The sequence below is a fragment of the Perca fluviatilis genome, chromosome 5, assembly GCF_010015445.1.
Source record: "Perca fluviatilis chromosome 5, GENO_Pfluv_1.0, whole genome shotgun sequence".
NCBI lineage: Eukaryota > Metazoa > Chordata > Actinopteri > Perciformes > Percidae > Perca > Perca fluviatilis.
Genome location: NC_053116.1, coordinates 43,018,321 through 43,041,308, shown reverse-complemented (window position 1 = coordinate 43,041,308; position 22,988 = coordinate 43,018,321). Strand labels below are relative to the sequence as shown.

At 41.4% G+C, this 22,988-nt stretch overlaps 1 protein-coding gene across 1 annotated transcript; it reads left to right on the top strand.

The window, feature by feature from the left end:
* The first annotated feature begins 3,079 nt into the window (after window positions 1–3,079).
* Window positions 3,080–22,432, top strand: LOC120559087 (proline-rich protein 36-like). Its single transcript, XM_039800509.1, has 3 exons — window positions 3,080–3,154; window positions 20,833–21,010; window positions 21,210–22,432. The coding sequence occupies exons 1-3, from the start codon at window positions 3,080–3,082 to the stop codon at window positions 22,430–22,432; spliced, it is 1,476 nt and encodes a 491-aa protein (XP_039656443.1).
* The last annotated feature ends 556 nt before the right edge of the window (window positions 22,433–22,988 follow it).

Here is a 22,988-nt window from a genome sequence, read left to right as displayed (position 1 = left end):
ACCTCATGCCAGTACTTATTGGAGCCCTCACTACCCTCATAACTCTTCCCTTCCACTACACGGCTTTTGTTCTCATACCTATAAGCTCTCATACTACTGAAGCACTGGCGTGCTACTGAAATGCTCTCATATACACTACTGAAAAACTCTTACAGACAATTTTGCATAAACTACAAAAGCTTTACCCAAATACTAGTAAAATGGTGCTCATATAGCTTGCCCTTAAAGGGTCAGATGTGATCATGGTAAGGAAAATATAATGTGTTGCCTGTTTTATGTTGGAAAGAAGATTATTGAACAGTGTTATTACAGGTTATTATGTTTACACAAGGGTTGATGAGAGGAATATGGGCAGAACTCAATAGTGTTGTATCTAGACACTTTATAAACATCTTTAACTTCATGGAGGAACAGGGTGTACTGGATTCATTGAATGAACTACATTTATTTTGTTGCATTATTTTTATTTACCAAGGATTGAAAGAGCAGTAACATAATTCATCAATCAATCAATAGAACCACCATGACCTCTCCACCAAGGGGGGGCAGACCACCTCTCCAGCTGTGGCATTCAGGTGTCATTAATAATGCAGGAATCCTCCAGCTCTAAACATTTTTTGATGCTGATAACTACTATGGCATTGATGAAGAAGGGCCATTACCCTGAACTTCAAACCAATAATAATGTTGTAATTCCAGACATAGATGTAACTATTAATGAGACCACAACTAACATTATTCAACAAGTAAACCCACTTGAAAATGATGGGGACCATGGAATAGATGTTTTTCTTCACTTCTGCACTTTTTTAAAGGAACAGGCGACTTATTGGGGTGCTTGATAATCCCTAACCCCCAGAGTAAGACAATTAGATACTACCCTCTTTCTCATCTCCGAATGAGTGCTGTACAGCTGTCTGACCGGTTCCAAGCATTAGCAGCTTGCACAGATCCTACGGTACCTGGTTCCAACTAGCCTACTGCTCTAGTTGTGACAAAAGTGACAAATAACCTACGTTCCTATTTACATGTTGTGATTTGTATAGTCACAGCATGCTACAACACATACATGAGACACACCGTCTACTAACAGTAAACAAACCGGGAACTATATTCTCAGACAGGCTTGCGACATATCCTCCGTAGAGTATATATTCTTCCTACTGAAATAGTTCCGTGTTTACAATTAGGAAGCTGCGTCTCATGTTACGTTATTTTGTACTTACTAATGACTCTATAAATCTGCAACTTTAAATAGGCATGTTAATTCCTTTATCACTGTCATAACAGTAGGATTACTGGAACCAGTTACCTTGATGTTCTGTGCTGGCCTGATGCTGCTGGGCAGCCGTCACGCACTGAGATGAGAAGTGGATTATCATTTTCTTTAACTCAGGGGGTTGATGAGAGCTAAATTTATAAGTTCTGTCCTTTAATCAGATAGCATAGGAGTTATGTTAAGGTTTGTTAAAATGTTTTCTTCACTTGTGTAGTGTATTCTGTGAATTAAAGTTTTGTTAAAAGCGTAAAACATTTTATGAAAAATAAATTAACATTTGGTAAAAAGTTTGGTAAAAATATGAAACACTACCGTTAAAATGTAAATATGTTTTAAAACAGGCTGACTGAGTCAACTGAATCGTGGTGAAACTATATAAAATACATAAGTTATATTGCATACGACATTCAGAAATGAAAATAATAACTCTGTTTGTTTGAAACTTTTTCAGAAAACAGACAGACAAGCAGAAAGGTAGAGACAAACAGAAGGTAGAACACAGACAGAGAAACAGTTTTCAGAGCATGACATGTTCATGCTCTACCAAACCATATGTGTTCCCCTAATGCAAAGTCAAACTTCTCCTTGAACAGTTGGTAAGCACATGTAGGTGTGCAGTTCTACGTTAACACATGTGTTGGCAGAGAGGAACATTGATGTAGAGAAGCCATCATCTCCTTTGTGAATGAACTGGTCAGATGCTCAAGTTGTGAAGGCCAATATCTTCTCTAGTTTGGATGGCCCTTTCTTCTACATAAAAGAAAAACATTATCAGTGGTAGTTGGTCCAATTAATATGTATGTGGATCATCTCTAAACAATTAACATTAGTGTGTTACTGAATAAATTGTCCAGTAAAAGTATTTCACTTCTCAAAACGCAAAGCGTCTAAAAATCCTGAATGCCTCTTATAGCAATTCTTTTATAACAGGTCTTCTTTTCAACATTCACGGTTGCTTTGTGATAATGTTATGACTACCAAAGAAAAAATAAAAAGAATGATACTAAAAAAAGATGACCATTAAACCATTAATTACCCTCTGCATTTTGGAGATAGTACCCTCCAAAGAAATCGACCATCTCGATCAGCAGCTCTCTTGTTGCTCCCTTTGCAGAGAGACCAATACTGAAAAGATCATCCACAGCCATAGCAGAACAGGGTCGAAAGCTGTCTGGATGTCAGTATTTTCCTGAACCCAAAAGAGTTTTCCAGTCCCTTCACGAATCTGTACAAACAACATGGAATAATTGTGCAATCCATAATTCAATTGTACACTCATGTCACATGGTCCGTTGTTTACACCCACAATAGATTTTTGTGAACTGGTCTTACACCTTGCTTGGTCAATGGTTAAAATTATGACTCCTTTTGAGATTGATCTGACTGTACCAACAACTAACACTGAATACCTTTGAAATGGACTTTGAACTCTGTGGATGACCTGAAACATGGACAATTTCAGCAGATCCCTGTTCTCTTATCGGCACATCGCGAGCCTCAGACATCCTGCATTGGCCAAGTAGTCAAGCAAAGGTGCATTTGACTTTTCAAGGTCCTCAAGGGTTGTACATTGCTACAATGCGATAAATAAGAGGGGAAATATGCTTTGCTGTCCACACTTGTCCGTTGAATAGTGGTGGCATTCAAACTTACAACATAATATGGAAAAAGTGGGCTGATACTCCTTTTCACGCAAAGGGGAAACAACAAGAGAACCTTTTTAATGTAAACTAATTCAGTATAACATTCAAAATCTATCAACTGACCTTTTTTATTTTTTCCAAGAGTTCTGTGTCAGCTATGTCTGAGAGAAGTTTTTTGGTGTGGGTGGTGACCGCCATGTACAAAGCTCACAGCAATGGCTTTGCCAGCAATGTAACCAGTCCCTCTCTTATAGCTGCAAAACAAATGGCAAAAAAGGAAAACACTATTGTCAAATACCAATTACGGCAAACAAAAAGCTGGCTGTCAATTAAAGGCCGGGTCCCAACATGATGACCAGGGCCGTGGTTGACACAAACAAATAAAAGCTAGGTGTAAAACAATGAATGGAGAAGTGAGCTGCAATATAATATGCATGCCAAGGATGATGGCCTATCCAATAACTTAATCTAATAAATTAAGCAATATAATTTGCTTGGTCCAGGGTGAAAATACCGATTTTCCCTTTCAGGTGACCATCCAAATTTGGGAAAACTGGATTGTATAATTTCCATACATGTTTCACAAGATGACAGTAGCCAACTCTTTCAAGGGCAATGTGGGAATGTTGCAAATCAAAGTTTTCCCCTAACATATTGCTGCAAATGTTTCATGTAAACTGCAGAGGGATTTTTAATTTGAAAAACAGATACAGAAAGACCTGATTTTTGAATTCTATCACATAATGCAGTAACTGTAACAGGGCAAAAAAACGGGGCAGATTAAAACAACGCCTTTCATACTAAAATAATGCAAAATATAGCAAATGTATGTAATAAGTGAAAGTAAGAGGAAAAAAGAGCATTTCCCACTATACGTCCTGGAATGTGCTCACCAAAGCCATCCCCTGATCGTTTCTAAAAACAGTCTGGTGGTCCCAGTCCTAAGGACCAGAAAGGATGTGTCCATGTTTGTGTAACCATGATTTTGGACCTTGTTTGCACACTACTCAGAACACATGAAAACAGCCAGTTCACAATTGTCATACTGCTATAGGAAATACAAATACAACAACCACCACCGCTATCAATATTACGTAAATAATGGTAGTGGTTATCAATAGATATTTAACCCATTATATTGTTTTTGGTCAAATATATCTTACCAATTTTATCACTTCAACCCTGAACACTCTTATATACGTGATTTCTCTCAGCCATAAATCTACCATGAAAAACCACTATGTCTGCCCCCCTTCCCTTTAACACAGACCGTATTATTAGATATTGTAGGCTGTGGACAGGGCATGGAAGGTTATAATTTGTCAACTGAGGTGACAATCGCAAGGTCAGGAGTTCAGCAGTCACCTTGAAATGGGACTGGTGTTTCTGGAGTGACATAAAATGTAACGTGAAAAGGGATATGCAATAAGGTCATTCCCTATGCTTGAGATCCAGTACAGTACAGTTTACCTTCTCATTCAATGTGTTTCTTTATTTATGACTATTTTACATTGTAGACTCCGGGAATCAAACCATGAATGAGTCACATATGGAATTATAGAATTTAACAGTAGGAAATAACTGAAAACATGTCTATATTTTGATTCTCAAAGTATCCACCCTTGGCTTTTGATAACCTGCAAACCCTTGGTGTTCTCTCAATGAGCTTCATGAGGTAGTCACCTTGAAATGGTCTTACCTTCACAAGTGTGCCTTCTAGGGTTAATTAGTGGAATTATTTCCCTTATTAATAAAAAAGCAAAAGTGTGGCTACTTGAGAAATCTAAAATATAAGACGACATGTTTTCAGTTATTTCACACTTCTTGTTAAGGACATAATTACATATGTGTCCGTTCATAGTTTTGATGACTTCAGTAGAATCTAATTATGTAAATAGTCATGAAAATAAATAATATAACGCATTGAATGAGAAGGTGTGTCAAAACTTGGCCTGTACTGTAGATGAGAAATAAGCTAAGACAAAAAAGGGGGCATACATAAAAAAGTAGTTTTATTTATAATCAGTATTTTTACTAAAGTACTTGACTCCAAATACTGATGAAGGATGTATTTAATCACAGCAGTAATATGCAGTGAAGATCATCACTGGTAAATGTATTATTGCTTTCCAGTTGTAAGTTGCAGAAAATAACAGAGGATTTACAGACTGTAACAGTCTGTAACAACAGACAACAGTAACAACAGTCAGTAACATTAGTTTAAGATATGGCACTTGTTAGCAATAAACAACCAATATGGCCCAATAACAACATTAGATTATGCTTGGTGTAACAGCAAGTGCAGAAATGATGAAGAAACATTTAGTAGAGGAATGCTGGTTTTTGGTGTATATTTATTGCTGCTAAAAAACACAAGAAGTGAAATGTTCCTACAGTCCCAAAAATACAGTCAATACACACCAGGTGAAGAACAGCTGATTTTACTACCTGCTGACGTACCACCACGTGAGGCACATTGCCGTATGTTACCATAGCAACCACGCTACAAACAATACTAAGTTAGCTGCTGGCACTTACATGCACCTAATTCGACAGTCTACCTATCTAGGCCCCCCTGCAAGAATCTATGCCAAGTTTGCTGTAGATCTGAGACTCTTAGGACCTTCGGGTTTATTGCGGTGGTAGTGGTCCGGTTCATGGTAGTGCGCATGTTTTGTAGTGGAGACACAAACAGCTAACTGTTTAGCTCACTACCATGCCTTGTTGCGTTGCGTTGGATTAAACAATAATTTAGAAAAAAACTATTTATAATTACCTTTCCACCTCGTGGCTGATGTCCAAGAGCTGGAAGCGTTGCTCACACTGGAGCTGCAGTTGGCAGTGTCATGCTGCTGTGCTGTCCGGAGGGGGAAAGTGACGCTATGTGCTTGTCCAGTGTGTCGTGGCTTGAAGTTGCAACGGTTCTGATGGTCTCCGCTGACGCAAGTACAGTGTGAAGTAACGCTGCTGCCTCGGTTAGGCTGCTTGCAGGCTGTTAGGCAGACATTAGTGTTTGCGAACAATTTGGCTGACGATCAACACGTGAATCGCGCTGTGAATTGCGCATTTTTGTTGAACGGAAGCCCTTCCGGTTTTTACTGAAACACCTTCCGTTTTGACTGAAATGCCTTCGGTTTTACTGAAACACCTCTCACACACTATAGTGAAATCCTTTCACACATTATAGTGAAAAGCTCTCATATAACCAAGTGAAACACCTCACACACTATAGTGAAATCCTTTCACATTATAGTGAAATATTATATATATATATATATATATATATATATATATATATATATATATATATATATATAAGGTGTATTATTTTTTTTCCTCAGGCTTTAGGCTGGACAGTCCGCTAAACCTGACACTCATTTGTCCGCCATGCCTAAAACCAGAGGGGACTGAGTCTTCTGTAGTAGCCCCCCAAACTCTGGAAATCCCTCCCACCCCAGATCAATTTATGTAATACAATTGTTAGTTTTAAATAAAATCTGGAAGATGCATTTCTACCTTCTATGCTTTAAATTCCTTTGATTCCTAATGTTTTTTTGGGTTTTTTAAGATTCAGAGCTATGAACTGAACTCATCTTTTTCTTATCCTTTCGTATTTACAAATGTTCCATTGTTGTTTTATTCTATGTTACTTTATTTGATTCTACTTTTGCCAAAATGTATTCATGGTACCTTGTTTACTTGATTAATGTATCTTTTAAGGTATACTGTTTATGCCCTCCCTGCTCTACCTGTAAAGCACTTTGGGTCAACTGTTGTTCATTTAAATGTGCTATAAAATGACTTGACTTCACTTTTGATAAAATAACAAAAAGGTCCACCTTTTGACAGATTAACTTGTTAGTTTAATACTTATTGGCTAAAATGTGTGTCAAAAAAGCCGTGTCAAAATAAGTAATTTCATTGGTTACATTTCTTTGTCGTGGACCTGCTAATTTTAATATTCAAATGAGCCATGTGTTGATTCGCCATAACACGCACCACCGCTGTCAATCAAGCTCTCTGGCGACAGAGAACGTAACGTTAACTAACGTCGGTTGTTGGACTGGAAATCTGAAAAATGCTCATACTTATATGTATCTCCAGATAAAAACATTAAGAACAGTTTCTGTATGATGTTATATAGGACGTATGTAATCTGAATTGGAAGGCACGTTGTCATAAGCTGTATCTTGTATATTTATTATTAGCTATGTGGTATGTGTATGCACCCTTTATGTAATCAGGTGAAAAGATAAAATAAGATATTCCTATATTTGTCCCAATAAAGGGGAAAAGTCCAGTGTTACAGCAGCAAAGTGGATAGAAGAAAAAACAGTATAACAAAACAGTAAGAGTAGGACAATAATAAATAACAAATAAAAACACTATGTACAAGAGAAAAACAGTAAGAATCCACAAACAATAGATAACAGAAATAGTAGCATCAGCAGCAGTTGCACATAGGCAATATATTGCACGATGAATATGGAATGGTATTGCACAGTAGTTATTGCACATTGTTAATATATATAAATATTATATATATTCATTAATTATTATTATTGATGCCGAGCCACCATAGTGTCCCGGTGGAAGCAGCATTAAAAACATGAAAATATATATATGATGCGGTTCACTTTGTGATGTGTGAGAGCTTTTTAGTAGCGGTTTATGAGAGCCGTTTCAGCAGCATTTATAGTTTAAGCCGCAGTTCAGCATTGTGCGTGAGAGCCGTTTCAGTAGTGTTTATGAGAGCGTCAGTAGTGTTTATGAGAGTGTTTCCAGTACGCGTTTATGAGAGCAGTTCAGTATTGCGCGTGGAGAGGGTTTCCAGTAGTATATATAAGAGCCGTTTCACTTGTAGGCGCCGCTTTAGTAGTTTATATAACATCTTTTTCACTTTATTGTGTGGAGAAGCGCGCCCTTCAATTTTGTATGTGTAGAGCCGTTTCAGTAGTATATATAAGAGCATTTCACTTTGTGTTAGAAAGCCGCTTCAGTAGTATATATAAGAGCATTTCACTTGTATGTGTAGAGCCGTTTCAGTAGTATATATAAAGTTTCACTTGTTTGTGTGTAAGCCGTTTCACTTTGTATGTGTGAGAGCGTTTCAGTAGTGTATATAAGCACATTTCCCCACTTGTATGTGTGAGAGCGTTTCAGTAGTATAATATAAGAGTGTTTCACTTTGTATGTGTGGAGAGCCGTTTCAGTAGTATATATAAGACGCTTTCACTTGTATGTGTGAGAGCGTCAGTAGTATATATAAGAGCCGTTTCAATTTGTATGTGTTGAGCCGTTTCACTTGTATGTGTGAGAGCATTCAGTAGTGTATATAAGAGCATTTCACTTTGTATGTGAGAGTGTTTCAAGTAGTGTATATATAAGAGTCGCTTCAATTTGTATGTGTGAGAGCCGTTTCAGTAGTATATATAAGAGCGTTTCAATTTGTATGTGTGAGAGCCGTTTCAGTAGTGTATATAAGAACGTTTCACTTTGTATGTGTGAGAGCCGTTTCAGTAGTATATAGAAGAGCCGTTTCACTTTGTATGTGTGAGAGCCGTTTCAGTAGTGTATATAAGAGCCGCTTCAATTTGTATGTGTGAGAGCCGTTTCAGTAGTGTATATAAGAGCATTTCAATTTGTATGTGTGGAGAGCGCTGTGTTTCACTTTGTATGTGTGAGAGCCGTTTCAGTAGTATATATAAGAGCCGTTTCAACTTGTATGTGTGAGAGCCGTTTCAGTAGTATATATAAGAGCATTTCACTTGTATGTGAGAGCGGTTTCAGTAGTATATATAAGAGCATTTCACTTATGTGTGAAAGCGTTTTAGTAGTACATATAAGGCAGAATTTCACTTGTATGTGTGGAGAGCGTGGTGCTTTCACTTTGTATGTGTGAGAGCCGCTTCAGTAGTATATATAAGAGCATTTCACTTTATGTGTGAGAGCCGTTTCAGTAGTATATATAAGACGTTTCAACTTGTATGTGTTGAGAGCTACGGCGTTTCACTTTGTATGTGTGAGAGCTGTTTCAGTAGTGTGTGCGCGAGGTAATTCTGAATAATGTCCCTGACGTGCCCTCATACATTTGCCTCGCTCTGCGGCTTAATTGGTCGCGGGGAAAGACGGACGTAACCGGATGTGGGCTATTTACAAACAGGGCGACTTGGTAAAATCGCATATTGTGCCACATGAGCGAAGAGACAAGTTGCTTTCAATATGCGGTCGTGGGAGGGTCGGGGAAGTGGGAGTTCCACCCAAAAAGGTGGGAGGATAAGCGCAAAAGTGCACCTAATTATATATTCCGTGGTGTTTACAAAAAGACTGTCAGTAAGAGCGCCACTCTATTCTGGCGGGGGAAATTCTCCGCCTCTTAAAAGCAGGTCTAAACCAGCCGGAATCGAAGTTTCGTAAGACCTTTATGCCGCTGGTGAAATGGCAACAGTAATTTGAGCAAGACGGCAACATAGGCGAGGCTGAAAATATTTTTAACGCAAGAATCACACTTTGTCAGTGAACACAACATCATTTAGCGTTACAGATCAAGCAGCCATGCAATATTAGAGTTACTGGAAGAAATCAAAGATGAAATTGAATCTCCCACTCAGTGTTCACATCCCATTCCAGCAGTTGTTAAACTCCGCTACATTACAAATATTGGCATCAGGATCATTTCAAACAGTCATAGCATCAGCTGTGGGAATATCGTAGTCTGCACTCAGCCGTATCATAGCACATGTACCGCTTTGCTACAGCGCACTACGGTCTAGTGGGGGAGAAAGACGCGTGATTGCTGGTGCCAATGGGTTGATAAATACTACGCAAAATGTGGAAGCATAGCGGGCGCTTATTACCGAACTCGCAGATAACAGACGCGAGCGTAAAACTGGCGCTTAGGGTTATTAAATTAGGCCCACTATGTATTAAAACATACTAAATATTTTTCTGGCAAAGTAAATAGTATGGTAGTATGGGTAATGGAACGTTCCCTAAGATTCTCAGGCAATGTGTTTTTTCTCTCCATTACTTTGGTATTGCAGAGGGCTTTAGATACAATCACATAATACCCCTCAGGGGCCTCTAACATTTGCATTTGGAATTGTATCAAATTAAAATATGTGTCAACATTGCAATTGGTAATAAGAGGTCGCACCACCATTGCAGAATTCCTCCAAAATTGACAAAAACAAACTGATAAGCTGCTGAATGTGTTACTGGGTTACTACAAATCATAAACGTTAGCTAATGCTCACCTTGGTGATTGGATGTTTCGCACAGAAATGTATCTTTAGAGTTGAAGTTAACTTCTCTCCTGATGTTTTTAAGGTGCCTTTTGACTTTTTCAAACCAGATATTTGCCAATGGAGTAACTCATCTTTTATACACACAATTCAACAAGTTTAATGTCCATCCAGGCCTTATAAGTGCTCCAGCTGCCAATCACCTAACACTGACTATGCAGAAAATGAATGTGACTTTGTCTCCAGGACAGTGGAAACTGGAAACACTTCCTCTCATTTTGCAGCACCATAGAATTTATTGGCATAAAAGAGGCAGTTCACCCAGAGAGTTATAGGAACCCAACTGACACAACTGCACCTTCCAGAGAGAAAACAATTACAATTACAATTACAGAAACAATTAGGTGAAATGGGGATCTTTGCCTTTAAGCAGCATTATCGCCACACTGAAACATTTTTGGTCTCAAAGACAGAAAGGTTGGATTGGTTTCAGCTGGAAATGTCCATTTGTCTCACGCGCCGAAGAAACAGAAGGAAATAATATGGCAATTGGCTCACAGTTTAATGAAAAACAGAGAGTGGTTAGGCTTGGGCACAAAACATCTAATTAATTAAATATATTTCGGCCACTTGACAGCGGGAATAGGAAAGCATTCAGATCTGAGCAGCTGCAAAGGTTTTTTCTTTTTGCTAGTAGCAAAGATCCAACATGTTGGTCCACTTTACCTCCATCTCTTCATTCGTTTCAATAATTCATGAAATGTGCAGAAACTCATTTCAGGCAAAGAGCTTTTCAATTTTCAATTAAGGATGGAGTGCTTTTTGTCTTCATATTGACAGGAAAAATGGACTTTCTGGAGACAAGTGTCAATGAAATGTTTCGATTTCAACTTGAAACAGGAATTTATTCTGATGGTGCATTTATACTATGAACATGAGGAGGCAGGATAATTAAAACGGATAAAGAGACAGACAGAAAAGTTAAAGAAAGGTGTGCTAGGAACTAGAAGAGGTGTGGGAGGTGTTTCAGAAATGTGCTTTATTTGGCCTGAAAGGACCATAATCAAAAATAAGTTTAGTGCAGCTTCTCTTTTTCTTTCTCTCTCTATCTTGTTAAGTGCGCCTTTCCCCAGGTATGTTTTTGATTTATTTATTTATAAAGACAAAACGGCTGCAGCTGCATGGGATAACACCTGTTTCTGTGTATACAAAAGACGCATGATTTTTTAATTTGTATTTACTTCAAATCAGGGAAACAAAGAATTACAAACAGATGAGGGGTGTGGAATCTCTACATCGACTGTTCGAATCCACGTAACTACAGGAGCAAAGGTTAGCTGAGCTGCTACGTTTCCCTTTGCTAAGTACTTGCTTCGAAACTCATGTTTACTTGTACTGCATATGAATACATGTAATTGCATTGGACACAGGTTATTCTATTCATTAGAAACAAGTTCTTTCTGCTCTTCCTTCTTGGTATGATTTAGCTGTTTTTAAAAAGGTACACCTGTCCAATTTCATTCCATCTAATACAACAGAGAGATGTCAGTTTTGGCAGTTTTCTTTTTAATCCTCTGACGCCTAAGGGCATTTTTTTAGATATCTTCTTGAATTCTCCTTTTGGGGGTTTTGGAATATAACCTTGATCCCATGCATTTCATATCAAAATGTTCAGAACAAACTCAGATTTCTAAAATTGTTCCAGAGCAATGTGTAAAGAGATAATAATAACTGGTTTATACTTACCTTTGCTTTATACTTGCCTTTTTCTGTTAGGTTTATACTTTAACCCTAATATGCTGGTGTGCCCATAGGTTATCCATAACCAACTTATTTACACTACAAAGGCTACACACAAATGTGTTTCCCTGTTTGTGCTTTTACATTAATCTTTATTGTATATTTAATTTTGTGAGCTGTTGAATTTGCATGAATAGAATGAATATGCTAAGAAATAACTTCTGACAGCCTGGTATATGAAATGTGTATGTGTAGGTGTGTGTGTTCAGAAGTTGAGTTTTCTGAAGGTCAGCCATAAACTTTCACGGGGATGCTAATTAACTCATCATAAGCGAATGTCTGCTATTCGAACGGAAACTATATTTCCGCACAAATTGTCTATTTGTTGTTGATGTGCACTGAGTTAGATGTGTTATGAGAGGTTTTGATGGAGAAAACAGATGAAGAATCCATATGTTCCTGTGACCTTGGTGATGTGCATACCGTGATTCTGCAGCAGTACAAAACACGTTCAAACTGTTATTTGTTATTCAAAGTTTGTTTGCTGTAAATTGGAGAACCTATCTACAGTATCTCTTTAAATACATTTGCATGATTGTGCCAATAGCAGATAAATGCACAAGGTGATCAAAACAACAAGAAAGTGAGAAAACGTGCTTAATCCCCCATTAAACCTGTGTCCAGCGTGAATGACAAGGCAACCTTAAGCGGCACTTAAAAAACTGCAGGCCACTTTTTGACCTAATTACCACACCCCATTCTTCTCTGGATAAACATGGAATTATCTTCTGAAACTCTGTACGTTTCTTCCAAACCCCAATCAATAGTCCAGTTATTTCAACCCCTGTCTCCTTAAAACAAGTGTTCTCATACAACTAAACTGCATTCTCAATCACAGTTTTGGAAAACGTGGTTAACTTTAACTATTTGGTTTGGTTTAGGCTAGGTATGTTATGCAAGTTAAAATAAGTCAATGTTGACTTTTGGTTTCACATGGTGTATTGGGTTTGACACTTTGAATTGAAGAGGTGCCAGTCAGGCACCCCCTCCACATCAAACAAATAATAAATATAAATAGGCCAAACAATTGAGGACTATATAGGGCTGGACAATTAATCGAAAATTCGACATCGAAATTTCAAGCTTCGTTATCGACGCTATTTTTCCCATGATGATAATTTCGATAATTTATTCCTGTTGATAGCCAACTTTCTCCTTAAAACATTCTACCACGTGTAGTCATGGGACTCCTCACCCGGACCGGTCAGCTGTGCAAAGCATAATGGAGAATAACTCAAACATCGAGTCCAACTGAGCAACACAAAAAGTGTCTGTCGTCTGCAAACATTTTTGGTTTCAGAAAAAGGATTTAGAACAACGTGATTAATTATCGTTAATTTATCGTTTTGAGGTAAAATGTGCAATTAATCGTGATTTTGATTTTAGGTCATATCGTAGCAGTCCTAGGACTGCTACAGGGTATGAGCAAAACTAAACACTATATGAACAGAATTAAGAAGAGAGATTTCAGAATACACTAAGATGCACCCACCCATCCTTATGCTCTTTTCTCTTTGGTTTATGACCAATTAACTGCAATAATGCAAACAAAAAGCAACTACAGCATGCCAATACAAAGCACTGGACAAATTACTGTTTTGAATTGATGGTGGTGCTACATGACAAAGTTACTACAATTCATTCCAAGGGGGAATGGATGTCTGTAACAAATTTCCATTGGAAATCTGTTCAATATCTTTTAAAAGACATTTTAACGGTAAAGACAAATTGTCAACCTCTGTTTGTTGCTAGAAGAAACCATGTCAGACGCATCACCAAAGTCAATTAGGATACATTATCTGGGAACCATGAATGTCTGTAACAAATTGTATGCCTATCCCATCCAATGGGGCATTTTTACCACTACCAAACACATGTAAACCCCTACTGTGGCACTATATGGGGAAAGTCAGGGGATCACCAAAGTAGGTAGTAGGCTTCCATCCCCTGACCACTTTTAATGACTGTACAAAAACTTCAAACAAAAAATTCACTTCCCTCTTTATCACATTTAATGTATCAGCAGCCTTTGGGGACATAATGTGGAAACACCAGAGAAATTTGAGAAATGGAGAAGTATTGTCATCCAACATTTTTTTGGGGTGGTGGCTCATATCTCTCCTCATTGTTGATACCTAAGACAATTTTGTAATCCATCTTGTGCCCACAGTTAAGTTGCCAGCATTTAAAATTCCATACACTGGCTTTACATTAGAGTTGGATAAGGTAATAATTGTGTCACACCTTTGAGCTGCTTTTTGTTGATTTCCTATCTCATATTATTTATTCCCAGATTAGCTCATAGAAAGTTTTCATTGCTGAACATGGTGAACAAATCACTCCTTGTGAGGAATTCGTCCATTGCAGTTCATTACTACCATACTTTTCCATTATAATTCCCTTGCCATCGAGAGATGCCATACCTTGCTATCATAACACACAGACATTACATAATGTTCATCTATTAGGATTTGTTCAGCACCTGTACATAACATTCAATTAAATGTATTGGCATGTGTCAGCATGAGAAGTTTCTTTGCAGTCAAATGTAACCACATGAGATTCCTCTAGTATCGTAACCACAGTACACAATACTACTACCCAGTTAATACTCACTGTAATGGAACCCCAATTTAGTGCTTTTCGGGAATTAACCTGCCCATCATCACAGTATTATAACAGAAGGCTAGCCAAAATACAAGTTCAGAAACACCAAATAACACTCCAGCATTGGTTTCTTCATACAGTGAGTAGAGCTGTCAAATCTAAAAGTGATTGCTTACCTTACCACTGACTGTATATGTGTATGTTTATTGATACTACCATGGCATATGTATATTGAAGTGATACTCGACCACTGACTGTATATATATGGATATTGAAGTGATACTGACCACTGACTGTATATATGTATATTGTAGTGATACTTACCACTGACTGTATATATGTATATTGAAGTGATACTGACCACTGACTGTATATATGTATATTGAAGTGATACTGACCACTGACTGTATATATGTATATTGAAGTGATACTGACCACTGACTGTATATATGGATATTGAAGTGATACTGACCACTGACTGTATATATGTATATTAAGTGATACTTACCACTGACTGTATATATGTATATTGAGTGATACTGACCACTGACTGTATATATGGATATTGAGTGATACTGACCACTGACTGTATATATGTATATTGAAGTGATACTTACCACTGACTGTATATGTGTATATGTATATTGAAGTGATACTGACCACTGACTGTATATATGGATATTGAAGTGATACTTACCACTGACTGTATATATGTATATTGAAGTGATACTTACCACTGACTGTATATTGTATATTAGTGATACTGACCACTGACTGTATATATGTATAGTATATTAGTGATACTGACCACTGACTGTATATATGTATATGTATATTGAAGTGATACTTACCACTGACTGTATATATGTATATGTATATTGAAGTGATACTGACCACTGACTGTATATATGTATATTGGTGATACTGACCACTGACTGTATATATGATATTGAAGTGATACTGACCACTGACTGTATATATGTATATTAAGTGATACTTACCACTGATGTATATATGTATATTAAGTGATACTGACCACTGACTGTATATATGTATATTGAGTGATACTGACCACTGACTGTATATATGGATATTGAAGTGATACTGACCACTGACTGTATATATGGATATTGAAGTGATACTGACCACTGACTGTGTATATGTATATTGAAGTGATACTGACCACTGACTGTATATATGTATATTGAAGTGATACTGACCACTGACTGTATATATGTATATTGAAGTGATACTGACCACTGACTGTATATATGTATATTGAAGTGATACTGACCACTGACTGTATATATGTATATTGAAGTGATACTGACCACTGACTGTATATATGGATATTGAAGTGATACTGACCACTGACTGTATATATGGATATTGAAGTGATACTGACCACTGACTGTATATATGTATATTGAAGTGATACTGACCACTGACTGTATATATGTATATTGAAGTGATACTGACCACTGACTGTATATATGTATATTGAAGTGATACTGACCACTGACTGTATATATGTATATTGAAGTGATACTGACCACTGACTGTATATATGTATATTGAAGTGATATTGACCACTGACTGTATATATGTATATTGAAGTGATACTGACCACTGACTGTATATATGTATATTGAAGTGATACTGACCACTGACTGTATATATGTATATTGAAGCGATCCTGGCGTTAAAGACCAGCTGATCGCTGCCCGATTCTTTGAAATGAACGGCCGCATTGCATTGTGGGATATCGGCTTTGAATGCGTCCAGCTCGGGTCATATCGTAATGTTCTAATTACAGAATATACTGTAATATTTCACCGGTAATAAGACCGAAATAATATTATTAAAGTAAAGAAATGAATACCATGATAACATCTAAATAAATGTTGATAGATGTAGCGTTATAGTTTAAAAAATATAAATCAACAAAAAAGCAACCCAGCTTCCCTGGCCGAAATAGACCGAAATAATAACATTAAAATAAATACATATAAACCATGATAATATCTCGCTGAATAATGTTGATTAAAACAGCGGTTATTGGGCTAAAAATACCAATAATAACTGTCACAGATTTTTGAGTTAAGGGGTGGGGGTGTTTTTTCTTTCTCGGTATTTGCCGGTGAGGGAATAACATGAATGTCTATCTGGCCGGACCCCTCGTCAAAAATAACACCAAGGGTACCCCTCTTTGGTTGAAACCTGCGCCAGGGTCCTTGACCATCGTCATACATTTGCCAGTAGGGGTTGAGGACTGTGTGTGTTGGAGCAAGTTCATTTTCTGGATTATAATTAAATACTTTTATTAAAGTAACATTTTCAATGCAGGACTTTATCTCGTATTATTGTAGTTTGACAGTGTGGTATTGGTACTTTTACTTTAGTTTATTACACTTAATATCCATATATATAAACATCCATGTCCTACAGAGAGAAGAGCTGTATTGAGACACATTTAGTCACTAGTTCATTTCCAGAGAAGGATCTGAATACTCCCTCCAACGCTGCTTTGACTTTCTATGCGAACACAGAATGATTTGAATGTTGTAACAAACTCCTGAGAGGAACTGCTGCAAGCAGCCTAAACATCTACTTTAGGGGTCAACTCATTATCAGCCTGGCCAATTATCAGGGCAGATAATTGTCTATTTGCAAATTATCTGTATCTGTGTTTTATTTTTACCAATAACTTATTAATTAATTAAAAAGTGCTACAGCTCTGTGTCTCTACCTCCGTTTCTCTCACACCTGAGTCTCACTCAATGCTCCGCCCACAACACCATCTGATTGGCTAGATGTTATACAAGTACTATCCAATCAACACTCATCCACCCCTGCCCCTGACATGCAGCAGCCTCAGGCAGAAGCGTCTCAGGCTCGGTGGAGTTGGTCACGCTACGCTTCAAAAGTAAGGCTGCAGGAATTTACTAAGTTAGAAAGGTTGTAATCTTCCACACTGAAGATGGAAAAACAGCCCAATCCTGTGATCTATTTCTCTAATGACCGAGCCTGCCCACTTATATATACTTAGAAAGACAGAATAATGAACGTTGCAGTGTTAATGGGATATTTCACCGTTGGAAAGATGAATATATCTTTAAATTGGGTCACTTATGTAGGAGAAATATGAAAAAAATCAAAATTGGTGGCTTCTAGGCTGAGGAAAAGCCAGAAAATGTGTTTTGGCTCATGAGGATGAAAGACACCAAATCCCAGAATGCAGTTGCTCCGCTGCTTTAACGTCTACTCCCAACCGTTTACAGACAGACAGACAGACAGACAGACAGTGAGACGATCAACTCAACGACTGTGTTTTATTGTCATTTCAACCATAGACACAAAACAACGTTTCACCGTGGCTCAAGTGATTACACATTTAAAATATAAAACACATACGCTCTCAGGTCTCCGCGCCTTCACGCATTTCAACCCGCTCACACGGAGAAATTACCAGGATAACGCCCACCAAGTTGCTCGCTATTTTTTAACAGTGGAACAGGTAAAAGGAATAAAGTGAGTTCCCCATAGAGAGCCGAAGTCCCGCCCTTCTACTTCCGGTCCATGGGACTTATCTTTCAAAAATATGAACAGGAGTTTGAATTGAGCCATGGATTACACATATGATGTTCGGTCAATTTAAAACATTATTTTCAACCGAAGAAAGTCTCAGTTTATTGTTAAACTGTTGAAATGAAACTGTGAAAATACATAATTAGAAAGACTACAAACTTCATGGATGACATCTGTCTGAAGCTACGATGTCTGTGTGTGTGTGTGTGTGTCTGTTTGTGTGTGTCTGTTTGTTTGTGTCTGTGTGTGTGTGTCTGTTTGTGTGTGTGTGTCTGTGTGTTGTGTGTGTCTGTCTGTGTGTGTGTGTCTGTTTGTTTGTGTCTGTGTGTGTCTGTTTGTGTGTGTGTCTGTGTGTGTGTGTGTCTGTTTGTGTGTGTGTGTGTGTGTGTGTGTGTGCTGTCTGTGTGTGTATTGTGTTTGTGTCTGTTTGTGTGTGTCTGTTTGTGTCTCTGTGTGTGTGTGTTGTTTGTTTGTGTGTCTGTGTGTGTGGTGTCTGTTTGTGTGTGTGTGTCTGTGTGTGTGTGTGTCTGTCTGTGTGTGTGTGTCTGTTTGTTTGTGTCTGTGTGTGTGTGTGTTGTTTGTGTGTGTGTGTGTGTGTTGTCTGTGTGTGTGTGTCTGTTTGTGTGTGTGTGTCTGTTGTTTGTGTCTGTGTGTGTGTGTGTCTGTGTGTGTGTGTGTCTGTTTGTGTGTGTGTGTGTTTGTTTGTGTGTGTGTTGTTTGTGTGTGTGTGTCTGTTTGTTTGTGTCTGTGTGTGTGTGTGTGTGTGTGTGTGTGTCTGTTTGTGTCTGTGTGTGTGTGTGTCTGTTTGTGTCTGTTGTGTGTGTGTCTGTTTGTGTGTGTGTGTGTGTGTGTGTCTGTCTGTGTGTGTGTGCTGTGTGTGTGTGGTGTCTGTTTGTTTGTGTCTGTGTGTGTGTGTCTGTGTGTGTGTGTGTCTGTTTGTGTGTGTGTGTGTGTGTCTGTGTGTGTGTGTGTCTGTTTGTGTGTGTGTGTCTGTCTGTGTGTGTGTGTCTGTTTGTGTCTGTGTGTGTGTCTGTGTGTGTGTGTGTGTGTGTCTGTCTGTGTGTGTGTGTGTCTTGTTTGTGTCTGTGTGTTTGTGTCTGTGTGTGTTCTGTGTGTGTGTGTGTGTGTGTGTCTGTCTCTGTGTGTGTGTGTGTTTGTGTGTGTGTCTGTTTGTGTGTGTGTGTCTGTGTGTGTCTGTGTCTGTCTGTCTGTCTGTCTGTCTGTCTGTGTGTGTGTGTCTGTGTGTGTGTGTCTGTGTGTGTGTCTGTGTGTGTGTGTGTGTGTGTGTGTGTGTGTGTCTGTCTGTGTGTGTGTGTCTGTTTGTTTGTGTGCTGTGTGTGTGTGTCTGTTTGTGTGTGTGTGTCTGTGTGTGTGTGTGTGTGTCTGTCTGTCTGTCTGTCTGTCTGTCTGTCTGTGTGTGTGTGTGTGTGTGTGTGTGTGTGTGTGTGTGTGTATAGTACCAGGATGTAACGTTACTCTAATGATCAGGATCTCTCGCGTTCTTTTACTTCTCTGCTGAAAACACTTGACTGATAAAACCCAGAAGTTAAGATAACGTTACATGTGATGTGGAACAGAGCTAAGCTAGCTAGCTAACGAGCAAGCCGAGCATCAAGCTAGGTGAGGTTAGATTGTCTGAGATGGGAGATGTAGTCCACTGGGAGATGTAGTCCACTGGGAGATGTAGTCCACTGGGAGATGTAGTCCACTGGGAGATGTAGTCCACTGGGCCGTCTTTCACACTAAACTACGATGGTACTTTCGACAAACCCTACTGACTAACTAGGACTTTCTTCGGTTGAAAAATTATTGTTTAAATTGATGAACATCATATGTGTAATCCATGGCTCAATTCAAAACGGGATCAAAAATAATTTGCTTCTCCCCGTTCACTACTGCTCATATTTTTTCGAGTTTAGGTCCCATGAGGTCCACAGGAAGGGGACTTTGGCTCTCTATAGAGTTCAGAACGCCCTGCTACCACCAGCGCTACCATTGGGCATTTTAGGTCCGGCCCGCCCATTTTGACGCAGATTCTAGCAGTTCATCCAATAAGCAGCCCGAGGAAGCTTTGAGTGAAAGCTTCTCAGCCAATCAGCGGCTTCTACCCCCGTGTGGACTCTTAAGCCCGCCCACAGGCTGCATCGTCACCAGCAAGTGATCCAATGAAATGAAGGACGTTGGCGTGCAAGCTTTTCCAGCCTAGCTCACGCAGACTGACCCAGACTGTAGCTGTCAGCCAATATGAAACGCAGAAGCAAAGCAGCTTGTTTCCATTTAAATTCAGCAAGAACTTGCGAGGAGCAGGAGGGAGGACATTTAAATGCTGGTTACTAGTGAGGGTTACCATCCTGCTTCGGCCGCCCTCCCCCATCAAGACCTCCCGTAGCCCCCTCCTCCCCCCATCCAAGACCTCCCGTAGCCCCCCTCTCCCCCATCAAGACCTCCCGTAGCCCCTCTCCCCCATCAAGACCTCCCGTAGCCCCCCCCACCCCTCCCCCCCCCCATCCAGACCTCCATCCCCCACTCCATCAACCTCCATCCCCCACCAGCCCTCCCTCACCCCACCCCTCCCTCCCCCATCCAAACCTCCGTACCCCCCCCTCTCCCCATCAAGACCTCCGTACCCCTCCCCATCCCTTCTACCCCCTCTCCCATCCGCCTCCCGTAGCCCCCCCTCTCCCCCATCCAAGACCTCCCGGCCCCCCCTCCCCCATCAAGACCTCCACAGCCCCCCTCTCTCCCCATCAAGACCTCCCGTACCCCACCTCTCCCCATCCAAGACCTCCCCTGCCCCTCTCTCCCCATCCAGCCTCCCTGCCCCCCCCTCTCCCCATCCGAGACCTCCCGTACCCCCCTCTCCCCCATCAAGACCTCCCATAGCCCCCTCTCTCCCATCACAAGACCTCCGGCCCTCTCTCCCCATCCAAGACCTCCCACCCCCCTCTCTCCACTAAGACCTCCCATAGCCCCCCTCTCTCCCCATCAAGACCTCCATTGCCCCCCCTCTCCCATCAAGACCTCCCTAGCCCCCCTCTCTCCATCCAGAACCTCCACTGCCCCCCCTCTCCCCATCAAGACCTCCCATTGCCCCTCTCCCCATCCAAGACCTCCCATTTGGCCCCCTCTCTCCCATCCAAGACCTCCACTTAACCCCCCTCTCCCCATCCAAGACCTCCATGACCCCTCTCCCCCATCCAAGACCTCCTAGCCCCCTCTCCCCATCCAAGACCTCCGTGCCCCCCCCTCCCCCCATCCAAGACCTCCATGCCCCCCTCTCTCCCCATCAAGACCTCCCTGCCCCCCTCTCCATCAAGACCTCCATGGCCCCCCTCTCTCCCCATCCAAGACCTCCCATAGCCCCTCTCTCCCCCATCCAAGACCTCCATTGCCCCTCTCTCCCCCATCCAAGACCTCCCGTAGCCCCCTCTCTCCCTCAAACCCCTCCCCCTCACTCCCCATCCAAGACCTCCCATCCCCACTCTCTCCCCATCCAAGACCTCCCAGCCCCCCTCTCCCATCCAAGACCTCCCATGCCCCCTCTCCCCATCCAAGACCTCCACTTGCCCCCTCTCTCCCCATCCAAGACCTCCGTGCCCCCCTCTCCCTCCAACCTCCCGTACCCCCTCTCCCCTCCAGACCTCCGTGCCCCTCTCCCATCCAAGACCTCCCGTGCCCCATCCAAGACCTCCGTGCCCCCTCTCCATCAAGACCTCCCTGGCCCCTCTCTCCCCATCCAAGACCTCCGTGCCCCTCTCGAGACCTCCATTCCCCCTCTCTCCCCATCCAAGACCTCGTGCCTCCCCATCAAGACCTCCGTAGCCCCCCTCTTCCCATCCAAGACCTCCGTAGCCCCCCCTCCTCCCCCATCCAAGACCTCCGTAGCCCCCCCTCTCCCCATCCAAGACCTCCCGTGCCCCCCACTCTCCCCATCCAAGACCTCCCGTAGCCCCCTCTCTCCCCATCAAGACCTCCCGTGGCCCCCATCCAAGACCTCCGTACCCCCCTCTCTCCCATCCAAGACCTCCGTAACCCCCCTCTCTCCCCATCCAAGACCTCCCGTAGCCCCCTCTCCCCATCCAGCGAGACCTCCCGTCACCCCTCTCCCCATCAGGACCTCCCGCCCCCCCTCTCTCCCATCCAAGACCTCCGTGGCCCCCTCTCCCCATCCAAGACCTCCATGGCCCCCTCTCCCCATCAAGACCTCCCGTAGCCCCTCTCCCCACTCAAACCTCCCGTGCCCCCTCTCTCCCCATCCAGACCTCCCGTAGCCCCCCCTCTCCTTCCCCATCAAGACCTCCCGGCCCCCCTCTCTCTTCCCCATCAAGACCTCCCGTAGCCCCCTCTCTCCCCATCCAAGACCTCCGTGGCCCCCTCTCTCCCCCATCAAGACCTCCCGTGGCCCCCCCTCTCTCCCCATCCAAGACCTCCGTGGCCCCCCTCTCTCCATCAAGACCTCCCGTAGCCCCCCCTCTCCCCATCAGAGACCTCCCGTGGCCCCCCTCTCCCCATCCAGGACCTCCGGGCCCCCCTCTCCCCATCAAGACCTCCTGTAGCCCCCCTCTCCCACACCCAGCAAGGCCAGTGGTGTCTTAGCGTTGATAGTGTGTGGCTGTCTGAATGCGGGGGACCTGAACTGGCCCGTCCAGTTTTCTGGAGGCCTACCATCTAAATCCTGGGCTGCTGGGCTGCCACCCCCGGCTGGTGGTGGTTCAGGTTGTGGCTTTGGATTTGCTGTTTGTGACCCCTCCATGCTCCTTCCTCTCCATTATATATACTCTCTCTCTCTTCCATCTCTCTCTCTCTCTCTCCATCTCTCTCTCTCTC

Coding starts and splice junctions, on each gene's coding strand:
- LOC120559087 (XM_039800509.1), top strand. CDS start 3,080: ATGTCTGAGAGAAGTTTTTTGGTGTGGGTGGTGACCGCCATGTACAAA. Junction 3,155..20,832: donor GCAATGGCTTTGCCAGCAAT/GTAACCAGTCCC, acceptor CGCCTCCCGTAG/CCCCCCCTCTCCCCCATCCA. Junction 21,011..21,209: donor CTCCCCATCCGAGACCTCCC/GTACCCCCCTCT, acceptor CTCTCCATCCAG/AACCTCCACTGCCCCCCCTC.